Source organism: Pyxicephalus adspersus, chromosome 2 (assembly GCF_032062135.1).
Source record: "Pyxicephalus adspersus chromosome 2, UCB_Pads_2.0, whole genome shotgun sequence".
NCBI classification, from domain to species: domain Eukaryota; kingdom Metazoa; phylum Chordata; class Amphibia; order Anura; family Pyxicephalidae; genus Pyxicephalus; species Pyxicephalus adspersus.
The window spans coordinates 48870525-48883427 of NC_092859.1; the positions used below are offsets into that span (position 1 = coordinate 48870525).

The 12903-nt window shown below is 39.2% G+C and overlaps 1 protein-coding gene across 2 annotated transcripts in view; it reads left to right on the forward strand.

Annotated features, from left to right (window-relative positions):
- Positions 1-6723: 6723 nt before the first annotated feature.
- GABRG2 (gamma-aminobutyric acid type A receptor subunit gamma2) overlaps positions 6724-12903 on the forward strand; it is a 77787-nt gene continuing 71607 nt past the window's right edge. Inside the window, exon 1 of one of the 2 annotated variants that reach the window (XM_072400719.1) lies at positions 6724-7150. In XM_072400719.1, coding sequence (XP_072256820.1) covers positions 7041-7150 — 110 coding nt within the window. In that variant the 5' untranslated portion in view covers positions 6724-7040. The remainder of the gene's footprint in view (positions 7151-12903) is intronic. The other variant, XM_072400720.1, reaches the window with a different exon arrangement.

A 12903-nucleotide genomic window follows, 5' to 3' on the forward strand; every position in this document is an offset into this window, starting at 1 on the left:
ATTGAAAATGTAGTGGTTTTGAGAAATCACTTAAATTCCAGCTTCCTTGCACAAATCTGTATGGATTCAAAGGCTGCCATTTCTGTCCTGTGTCTGAATGCTGTAGATAATTAGTCAAAATGGACATGCCCTTAGCGAATTTAGCAAGAATTTGTGATGCTCGGCAGAAATATATTGCTTTGTACAATTAGAAAATCTCTGTTCCTCCTTGGAGAGAAATTCCTTTTGAAGATGCACACTGTTTAGAAAAAAAATATTGTTTTTTTATGATTATTATGAATACATGAAATGTTTTCTTGACATTTCAAGGTAGCCATGCACTTTCTAATATGGTAGTTTCACATTCCCAAGAGTCATATTAACATTTTTAAGATAAATTTAGCTCTACCAGTTTGGCACATACACCCCACTTGTAAATTAAAACCATATTCATAGTCCCAGAATTTGGCAAGCCTACCTTTTATATCCACAAATTAATATTTCTCTTTGTGACCATGACAACAATACGTGTGTTAAAAATGACATTTTTATAATTGTCTTACATATAAAATTAAGAGGGGAATATCAGTATAAAAACATTGATAATCATTGACTCTTTAATAGGCTAGATATACTGTAGATTCTCTTACTTCTACCATAGTCATTAAGCCTGGATTTATACCACTTCTGTTTTACTTCCACCAGATACTGTAATAGCATTTAAGTAAGTGTTTTGCTTTGTGTTGATGTGCATTATCTCAATGTGATATTGTAATGATATTGAGATACTAACTGCATGTTTTTGAGTGTGGGAGGAAACCGGAGTACCCAGAGGAAACCCACACAAGCAAGGGGAGAACCTGCAAACTCCATGCAGATCCTGGCTGGGATTCAAACCTGGGACCTAGCGCTGCAAAGGCCAGGGTGCTAATTATGTCAGGGAGCCATCATGTCATTCCAAAGGTTTCCTACAAATAGCAAGTAATTATATCTAGGTATCACCAACCACATTATACAAAGGCATTTAAAAGCCCAAGGCTGTTTTGACTTATGGGTGCAACTCCTAAAGAGTGACTTTACCTTACAAGCCCTTCCAGTTATTCAGCCTTTGTGGAGTCTCACATTAATTTAATTTTGCACATGCCACATAAACTTTGGGCATATGTGCAAATATACTGTATTTACAAAACCTACAATAGGATGTTTTCTTGTGATGGTATTTTTAGTTTGCAGTGGAGGGGTTAAGGTTTAACAGAAATATGTCTAGGTTTTTTGGGAAGTTATTTTCTTGTGCTGTCACAAGAAACCCTCATAAGAAAGGAGTCTTAGCACTTTCAGACATTTTATTTAGCACATTCCTAAATGGCTCACGTCCATGTCTCTCCCTTAGCTCCACAGCACAGATTGCTAGCTACCAACCTCAACTGTTTGCATCTTTCCCTCTTAAAGTTTCCAAAACTATAGGACATCCTTTGCCTTACCAAGCTGTACCAGTACAGAGACTACCTGCAATAAATAGAGTGCTATAACTTTGGGTTCTTTTCTCTGCTTTAGGTGAGGAGCATTCAGTCAATTTACCACATTTATCGTACATTTCTATCATTTAGTCTGATATTCTTGCTTTTTAATTAATTTGTTTTCTCATCTAGTAACCTGGCTATCATGGTCAAGCAATCATTTTTATGGCATTAGCAGTGTCTGCAAAGGGAACACACACACAGATAAATAGTTATCCCCTATGGCAACCACAAGACACCCAATTCATTTGGTATTGGTTGCTCTGAAGACAAATGTCTGGAAATTTAGGTCTCTATTAAAACCTTTACCAGATGAGAATACATATGGCACACCTTGCCAGTTTCTATCTTCAGCAATTGGCACCTAATAATCTTCAGGTTGATTAGTGTAAGAACCCACTTTTGGATTGGCAACTACTGGTTGGCAGTCTTTTTCACACTTGGGCACATTCACTGATTATTTATTTTGCAGCACCAAATATTTATTCTATTCCCTAGGTGATGAATGGATTTCTGCAATTTTCTTATCTTTACTCTGCCCTTTATTTTGGGAGGACTGTTTGCAGCCAGAGCATGCATGCCCTTGTCTATAAGCTGACCAGAAGTAGCTCATATTCAATTAGCAGAAGTTTTTACCATTTTTAACATTAAGTGGCTAACATTTTTGACTCCTTGGAGCTTTCAAAAGCGGTGAGCTGTATACTCAAAATTAGTCCACAGTGGAATAGATCTTTTTCAGTAAGAAACATTGTATGAAACAGTCCAGCTCACATTTGTTGTTTTATACATGGGTGTTTCCCCCAGCGTTTAACCTGAGGCTTTAAAAGCCCATTTTTTAAATTCCCATTAATTCCAATGGGCTAATCTATACCAGGACGTTTCTTTGAAGCATGTTTATGAGCGTTATCCATAATATTGCTTGCAACATTTAAAAAATTAAAACGCAGGGTTAACAATGGAAAACATCCCAAAACACGGGAAAACGCAGGTAAACACGTCCATTGATTTCAATAGGGTGTTTTACCGCGTTTATAAGCACTTGAAACGTAAACGCGTTAAAAATGCAGCATAGACGGTTTCAGAGTTTTAAAGGCAAACTTTAATACGCTAATAAAAATGCTTAAAAGCACATATAAACGCAGTAGGAACGTTAAATCAATTGAAGAGTTTACCCGCATTTTCTAGCGTTAACCCCGCGTTTTAATTTTTCTAACTTTGCAAGCAGCAATATATTTAACGCTCATAAACCTGCCCCAAGGATTAGATTAGCACTTTGGAATACATGGGAATTTCAATTTTGGGCTTTTAAAGCGTCAAGTTAAATGCTGGGGAAAACCTCCGTGGAGACTAAGCCTTACATCCCTAAATTTTGTTTCTCTTCAGTACTAGTCCTGAAGGGAAAAAATCTACTGAAGAATTTAGTAATTTAGAACAAATTAGACAATTCTAGTAACATTCCTGACATAAGGGAAAACTGTGACTCCAAGGCCAACATCGTCTTAGAAACATCCCTGTGGCTGAGCATGTGGAGAGAATCGTTTGATAACTCGATATTTTCAGGGCTTTGCTATTAGTGATGAGCAAAAATCTAAAAAAGCTAAAAGTTTTAGCTTGCTGAAAGTTTTGCAAAAACAAAATGTTCTTTATATAAATGCAAAATGAAATCAATAAGGATTATTTTAATTATTCCAATTTAAAGTTGTTTCTTCAGAAGTGCAATGATCTTAAAGTTTTGTGACTACGTGTTTTTGTAGCACAAAAACATACTAAAAAAAACAACAATTTAAGCAGATGGCACTGTGATGAGGTAATTGCTAAAACAACAGTTTTATGGTAGAAAGACCCCATACAATGTTGTCTCATTAGAGGGATTACTAGTTCTATGTTTGTTTTGTAGATGGTATCAACAGAAATTTCTTTAGACACATACAAAAAACAAAACTCAGCCTATTTCGGCCACATATTTCATAGAGAAGGCCTTGGCTCAGCCCTTATACTGTACTTGTGATGCCTCCCAGCCCTTTTATAATGGGCCAGGTATTCTGGCAAGTGGAATAGTGGGTCAGGTAGCCAAGCTGAAGACCCACTCAAACTTTTCCATCTGTCTTCCTCACCACTCATTACCTGAGGCCCAGGACCACTCCAGTGTGCATCTTCAGCACTACATATCAGCCTTCCATAACCTTACTAGTCATTTGTTGACCACACTCTGTCACAGTATACAAAAAATACATAGCACAATGTACATGTTGTTAATAAATCATAGGACACCCAGCCTCTCTGTTAAACTGGCCCTATCAGTCACTAGCCTTGACCTGTTGTCTGCACACTTACAGACTGCCACTTGCTTAGTTCAGCTAATAATCTCTGAATTTGCATAGTACAAGTTCACAAGGTAAATCTGCCTGCCTACTCAGTATAGTACTGTCTATGTAAGTCTATGTACACTGGTGCAATATTTGTCATTGGTAAGGATCTTTCGGAGTGGCTTCCCGCTGCACTCTCTCTCCCTTCACTTCTATTACGATTGTTTGTCATCCATTGTTCGTGGATCCGCCAGGACAGTCATTCCGCCGATGGATGGCGAGCGTTGTACACACATAAGATTCTCGTCTGATATCAGCCCTGAGCCAATTATCAGACGAGCGTGACACCTGGCTGCAGATTGTTTCTCATGTGGTGTACCAGTACACCTGATTGCCTTTCTAACTACACCTGGCCTAGCAATGCACCAGGCTATCTTTTTTTCTCATCTGGGCTACCAACACACCAACACAGCAAAACTAGGATATCTAGCTCCAAATACTCCCTGCTGCTACAGCGAAGGACTGAACCCCCATAAAAATCAAAACAAAATGTTCCATACTATCCTGGCTCCCTTGCATGCTGGGGATGACTGGATTGACTGAGACAACTATGCCGGAGTGACAGGTATTGCAATGTCTGCTGAAATTCCACTTGACGGTAAGATTGGCTTGTGGGGGGGGGGGGGCGCAGGCGGTTTGGATTCTATGGGAGCCAGACAGTTCTGATAGTTCTAGGTGTACTGTTGCGGAGAGGGAAAACTGTCCCATTCCACAGCCTTAATTATCCTTAAGTGACTTTGACTTCTGATCTTGCAAAGTGCTACTATGTCTAACTAGTTGACAAGGTTAGGAGTATGGTGGTACAAGACAGCAAGCCTAGGATGACAGAATTTTAGGGCCATATCTAGACCAAATGTAAAATATGGGCAGTCAACTCAGCATAAACCTGGTTTGCTGCCTCAAGATTGCTAAACATAATAGCAATATCCCTAAGGGCTTGTGTCATAATCACATTGCTGCTTTATGGAGTTTGATTTGTGTGACAATGAAATCAATGTTATCAACAAAATCCAGCAAAGGAATCCTGGGTATATCTCACTGGGACTTTGTAGGTTTGAGTGTTTTTTTCATGGCTGTTTAATGTCTGCAACCCAAACCATGTAAACTGGTTCTAGTATGGGACTGTCTGTAGTAAGAACAATATACTACAAGAAACCTATGGTGACAACCTTGATGTTTGATGTTCTCTGTAAAGCACTACAAAGGACATTATTAGATTAAAAGTAAAAATTATAAAAATAAATGTGTTTCAAATATTTTTATTTTAAAGAAATAATAATAATAAATAATAAAAAAATATTCAAAGCTACTTCCAGTACTATTGCCTTGATTCTTGGTAATCAGACGCCAGATAACTAGCAGTTCCAGCAATACCAGCAGCCAGGCAATCCTGAACCTCTGTTGGGTTCCCTGACACAAGTCCCTTGGCTCATCAGCAACATCCAGCAAGGACAGAGCACTACAAGTCCCAACAGTTCTCAGCAACTCTCAGCCATGGGAGCATGGCAAATCCCAGCAGTCCATAGCAGGTTTAGACATGGAACACACTACAGATCCCAGCAGTACTCACAGTATGTGTTCAGCTGTATCCTCAGATACTAAGCAGCCAGTCACCCCCTCAGATGAACCCTGCTGATCTGCCAGCCACAAGGGACAGGTATGGGGGGCCTGCTAGGATTTCTGTCTCCACTCTGTCCAGCATGCAGCCTGGAAGGTGGGATACATCAATGTGTCAGAATATATGTGTATAAACATGCCTATAGACCATATACCATCTCCATTATCTCCATCCAAAGGATCAAAGCCAGGGTGACACCTAAACTGGGAATGTGAGGGGGAATAAAGACATGCTGGGGGTTCACTGAGAGGGGATTTGGGGCTGTAGGAAGCCTCTTTCCTTCACACTCAGTACCACCACTGTCAGATTATAGCAGATAAAGGGAACTCTGGAGATCCCCAGCAGGAAGGCTTCCCTAGAATTTTTTTTTTTTTTGGAGGGGGTTACTGGGCTCCAAGGATGGGGGTGACAACAGGCTCCACAGATGGGTGACAACAGGCTCCACGAATAGGGGTGACAACGCAGATGAGGGTGACAACAGGCTGCTTTTTACCTTTTAACTAAACTTTATTACACAGGGTTACAGGAATGGTTTTAGACATAACAGGAGCACTTAGAAAATTAAGGCGTACCCAACTCAGAATTTTCACTTTACTGGAAAAGGTAGACGACCCCATTTATGTAAGGTATACATTCTGTTTGTTTTATTTTAAGTGCAACATCCCTAATTTTCAATCGCCTAGGCAATCGAGAATGAATGGGTCCTTCTGTGCAAGCCCGAGGAGCGCTTTCGTCAAAAGGGAAGCAATTTGCCGATCTCACTGTGCATGCAGTTTTTTCCCATCTATGTCACCCGGTTCCTGTGTCGGGTGATGTAATAAGAAGAACCCTGAAGAACAGTAAAAGATGGATACCGGGATGACGCGGGACCCGATGGAAGAGACCTCCAGACCGATTGTCTGCTCCGCAGGATTGAAGGTGTTTTTGTTTTGGGTGAGGTCCTCTTTAAGATGGGACTTTACAAGCACAGCATTATTACCATGGAAAGGTGCCTAGTCAAAAGGGAGCCCTGGGAGCCATTCAATTTTGATGAAAGGTCCACATGAAAAGAGATGACATGAATAATAACTTTTAATATTATTATAGCTCCTATTTGTCTGCACCAATCATAGCAATCCTTGTTAGTGTACACATATCTGAGCAGGTATAGTGGGCAGCCCTTACAGCAGTATGTAATATACATTAATATGGTGTTTCCAATGCCATGACTGAAAGGTTAGGAATCATCTTTGCAGGCATCATGCATGTGTTAATCTTTAGTGCTGCAGCAGTGTGTAGAATTTGCACTTTGACCCTGTAATCTGCATTCATCCTGAGACTCAGCCTTGCTGTATGTGTGTCCTCTCCCCCAGCACACAAGTGGAGAAGCTTGTATGAGCGGTGCAGAGGGGGGGATCTGCCGACACAAGACACGTACAGCGGATCCCATTTCTTAAATATTCATTCTCCCAGCCTGGCGGAATGTATCATTACACTCAATGTACCTGGTAGGGGGTGGGGGGCACAACGGGACTATTCCATTTGCAACAAAGAGAAGAGATTGAGGGGGGATCGGCAGCGATGTGTTCACCAAAGAAGCCAAATTTTGGAAACAATGCGTTTTACAGTTTAAGGTTTTTTCATCACAAAATGATCGTGTGGATATTCCTGCTTCATTCTATCATCCAATGGTAAGGGCGATCTGTTATGTTTAATTACTGTGTGTCTGTATGGTGGATCTGATGATCAGTGCTATCTGCAGAGCTATGTGTGCCTGATCCATACATTTATTTATTTATAATTATATATATACATTATAATATCCAAGTGCCAAGGAGAAACTATGTGCCAGTAATGGATTGTAATGGATGTGCCATTACCTGAGCTCCTGATAAATCAATCACCCAAGCTACACGTATGCACATCTGCAGATAGAAAGATGCATTGATATGGTCCAGGCTGCACACAACATGGCTGTGCAGGGAGATTTCATTGTAATTGTGCACTTTGATGATTGCATCCAGGCTCAGATGATGGAAATGAGTAGCCTGCTGTATAACACAAAGCATAGGAACATTTCAGCACAATAGACAGCTCTTAGGTTTACCTAGCTAGATAAGGGAGGCTGTGATGGTCCAGCAGCTAATTAAACACAATAGAAATGCTTCATTTACTTGCTTTATTAGGCAGAGATCTATGGAGGGCATTGCTGTGTATTCTATACATACACCTTTTTCCTGCATTGGCTATGAATCGTGCTGAAGCAGCAAACACCAATACTTGCCTAGGCAGAATGTGTAGCTGCATTATAATGCCAGGTCATTAATGTGCTGATCTCTTTTTTTTCACCTTCCTCTTGATGTGTTAATTAACACTGCCATGCACATTCCTTCAATTAATGTTTAAAATAGCCTATAGAGAAGAAGTAGGCTGTTGGTCACAGCATCATGTTGAATAGAAGAACACCAAGCTGCCATGTTGAAATGCTCTATTATGGAAATTATAACACCATTTCCAGTGGCTATCCAGCGGTGATGTTGTTATGTCTGGGCACAAGGATTGATCACGGTTATCTGCCATACAGAATAAACAGACAATAAAAGTTGGTCATTTACATTAGCTTATCAAGCATGTAGTATGAAATGGGGTTGCATTGCTTTGGAAGTGTGTGTGTTTTTTTTCAATCTAAACAAGAACTTGCTTCATTAACAGTGCTGATGTGTTTTTATATTTAGCACTCTGTAAATGGGAATTAGCTGTGTGGAGGTTGTAGCTAATACTTTGTTCTAATCTAGACAGTTTATTTGTCAAGCCTTGAATACAGCGTACACGAATGGTGTATTTAATGCATTTATATTTTGTGGGATTTCAAATTAAGGCATGTCTACTCCTCACAACCTACAATCTGAACTCATTCAGCAATCAGACCGGGATCAGCCAGAGTAAACACTGCCAGTAAAGTGCACTATTATTTTTCTGAGAAATTAGGTATAAATTTTTACATGTTATTTCATGAATATAAAGGAAACACGGACGTATGATCTATACATAGATGTGATACATCCATAGATAGTTAAGGCCTTTAGAAACATGAAATGGGTTTACTTTAAAATAAATTACATTTCTTAATAATGTATATGTAAAAAGGTAAAAATGTAATTATATAAACATAATGTTTCATGTATTTTATATTTTTCTTGATAATGTTTGGTATATTACAGATGAAGAATGTTTAGGTTTTTTTTTAATGAATCAGTACTGAGGACAATAATTTTAGCTAACTAGGCCTTCTTACATCTCACGTGTTCTGTACATATAACTACTATTGTCAGTTAACAATATGTTGGTTGATGCAGTCACCGTGCCACTGGTGGTTCACAGGTAAAAGTGCATGTATACTAAAACTTTTTTAGTTTTGCATAGAGTAGGTAAGGATTACGTGTCTCCTATGTTTCTAATGTTGTCTGTTTCAATTTTAAGTAGATTATTCCTTTTTTGTTTGTCCTGGTGACCATTGTTTCTGAGACAGAAAGTATTGGTCAATCCAATATTTTACAACAATCACTACCACAAGAGGTAAATATAAATCTTCCATTGAGGATACCTAATAGGATAAAAATATTCTAAAAAGAAAAGTCAGAATGGTAATTTTCTTTTATTTCCTGCCTCATTAATGCAACCACAAGTGAAAGAAAATCCCCTCAATAGGACACCAATAAGCTGTAAATTTTAACCCCTAATACTCTATCTAAAACAAAAAAAGTTATGCATACACAATTAGCTTTCCATGATGAATATTACCTTTTAGGATTGGCTGCAAAGTTTTATAGAGACGCAGTTCAATAAAGGACAAGTGAAAGTCTGATCTTCAGCATTAAACAACCTGATACCCAAACTGTGTTAATCAGGATTTAATCCAGAATAAACGGATATAAACTACTGATAATCTTGAATGATGGGGCTGTAAATTTACTCTGTTGAAAATGTCCATCTGCATCAGAAAATGTCCATCATATCCCAGTTTTTTTTTTAGACAGGGTAAGGTATAGGGGTTATTTAGTTAGATCTGGTCAGGAGGTCTGACTTTCCTATACACATGCTTGTGTTAGTTCAAGAATTAAAGTAAGTTACAGCCAGGCAACCTAAATTTTTAGAAGAAACCTAACTATTGCAACTTCAAGTTTTCTTTAACCCCCCTGGCGGTAACCCGAGTGTGTCTTGGGGCTAAATTTCATTACAAAAAGTGGTACCCCCGAGCCACACTAGGTGTTGGATTGAGGGCTTACCTGTTCCTCACGAGCCTGCGGTGTCCTCCAGCAATGCCAGCCCAGCATCTGTGTCCACTTGGTGATGCTCGGCCGGCATCTGCGTCCCCTGGCCTTGCATTCCGGCGTGTAAACATTGGAGACGCGAGGCTTGGGGATGCAGATGCTGGGCGTGCATGCGATGTGTGTCCGGGCGGCATGCGAGTATCAGGTGGTGGGACCAGCGTGAAGTTTAAAATTAGAAGTATTTTTAAATGTCAAATTCATTTCCCATGGCGTCTCCCCAAAGACAGCGTGTCTTGACATGAGAAAGTGGTAATTGCAACCGTACTGCAGGTGTGTACCCAGCCTAATGCGAACAAGGTCCAAGGCTGGTCTTGCTGGAGACAAAGCTTCTCTGTGGCCTTTAGTTTTTTGGAGCAGCATGTATTATGTTACACAGTATTTACTAATATTTTTGTTTTCACAACATAATATATAATATTTTAATGTGTTCTATAACAATATTTTTGTGTTCTGCAGGCCATCCCCCTGAAAAGTTTATCAGCATCTTATGAAACTTAGGCCCCTTTCCAACTGCTGTCAAAAACTGTGCAGTCAGCTCTTCCTAACTCCCTTTTTAAAGAGGAACTAAACCCAAAAGTGCCTAAAACAAAAAAAAAAAATCACTTACCTTCAATCTGGCAGGGCAGTCTGATCCATCTGGAGGTCTCTTTCATCGGGTCTGGCGTCGTCCCAGCATCCGTCTGCGAGCCAGCGCGCCACCATCTTCATCTCTTCTTCTGGGTTCCTCTTTCTATGTCACCCGATCCAGGCACGAGATCGGGTGATGTAGTTTGGAAAAAAACTTGCTGATCTCACTACCAAAAGGCCCCATCTGCACATGCCTAAGAAGCTCAGGCATGCGCAGAAGGAGCACCCAAGAGCCTCCTGGAATGCGTGACATAGATATCACGGGGGGCTTTGCGTTCCCATTCATTCTCGATCACCTGGGGGGGGGCGGTGCTGCACTCTTTTTTTTTTTTGTTTTGTATTTTTAAAAAAGAGTGTTGCACTTAAAAAAAAAAGAATTTGTACTTAACCTAAAAGGGTTGTCTACCATTTTATGTAAAGTGAAATTTCTGAGTTTAGGTACGCTTTAACTTTAACCGTGCAGTTGTTTAGCATTAACCACAGTGTTAGACAACTGCTTTGTAGTGCAGCTCAGTGGGGTTGAGAACAGTTGAGGTGTAGTTGTTGTACTGTCTGAACACAACTTAATGATTCCCTGCAGTATAGATCATTGATGTGTTTAGGACTTTGAAAGGTCACCTTTCAAGCAGAACTAAAACTTGGCCAACTTTGACTAATTTTTATTTCTCTGAAGCCCCTTTTTTGGGGAAAGCCCCAAAGACTAAAAAAGTATTTAAGGTTTTTTTTTACTCTGTCACCCAATTGTTCAACCTAAGTTCAGGTAGTCCCCAGTTTACATACGAGATAGGGACTGTAGATTTTTTTCTTAAGTTGAATTTGTATGTAAGTTGAAACAGGTACATTATTTTAATAAATGCAATCAGGTCAGATGTTTGTCTCGACATATTATTAGGCAGCATGGTGTCAGTCACTGTATAACGTTCTTACTGTAAGCTAATCACAAAAAACAGGCAAAAAAAATTTTATGGAGCCTAGACATTCATTACCTTCTGGAGCAAGCTGTACTTTGATATACAAAAAGAAACAACTGCATGGTTTGTCTTGGTCATTAAAGAGTTACAAGATGATACTGTGTTGTAGGGATGCTGTGTTTAGCAAAAGATTTCTTCTGCAAGTCATGCAAACCGCCCCCTCCAAGCCTCAGTCCTGCATGCCAGGGAGCAGGGAAGCCCTATTCATATTTAGGAGTCGTCCGTATGTCGGATGTCCTTAACCCGGGGACTACCTGTAATGGTATACTTATACACATACAATCATAACACTATTACGTTAATTATAAAGTAATTCACTGATTTTTTTTATGGGAGGATATCAATGACCTTCATTTAGACATCAGTAATTAAGATCTCAAATCCCTCCTAAACATCAATAAATGATCCTTTTTATAGAGTGCAATTTGGTTTTATATGTGGGTGTAGGTAGTCTTTGGGTGACATTCAGGGCCCACATTGGTGAGTTGCGGAAATGCATTAGGTTGCATGTTTCTTGAAGACATCTCCTTTCTCTGTGGTAGATTGAGGTGTATTGTACAATAGAGCATAATGCACTGCAGTGCAGCCAAAGTCACATAACCTGCGTTGTGGTACACTGCATTGCCATTGAAAGGGTCACAAAGATTTATTCATCCATTGAGATTTATTGGCATTTATAATAAATAGGATGCTGCAAGAGACATGGATACATGCTGTAACGCGCCTTAAAATACCACAGTGGAACAATGAGAAGAAAATAAGCCCCTAGAGTAATTTCAAACCTCCTCTCCTGGAGGCTGTCTTCCTTCAACATTTTTCAAGACCTCTAATATTTCTGCAGTCTAATCAGGGAGACAGAAAAACCCTGGGAAAAAAAGGGAGACTCTAAAAATGAATCATTCCAAATATTTGAAAACTCACATTTTTGAAAGACAGGTATAGGTTTTCTGGCCAATCTCCTTTTAATAAGGTCATGTTTGAAATCCAATTCATCCTATATATATATATATATAGTATATATTTATATCTGACCTATTATTTGTATTTGAATATGTATATGTAAGGACTTGTTGCACACTTAATTTAGATTTTCTATACCATCTGATCATAATAAAATTCAGTTTAGAAATTTCCCTGCCGGACCTTTTTTCTATAATTTAATGCAGCAAAGGCCACGGAGCGAAGTAATATAATCATAACTAACAATCGTAAATGTTCACTAATGACTTTATTTATAAAACAGGGAATGTGACATTCATTCAAACATTCCCTCCTGGGAATCTTTCAGGTCTATGTGTTTCAATAGCAGTAAATGATTCGCACCAGGGAATGTTTGATTCCCAGTTTTAAATTTCACTACATTAGAATGTTGAAAGCGGAATTATGATTGAATAGTATGGTTCTTGGTTTTACTACTGATCCTAACTAGATATCTATGTTCAGAATGACTTCAGAGTTGATCTATATAGTAAAATTTGCTGATTTACCTGTTTACACTGGACAATCTATTCCATA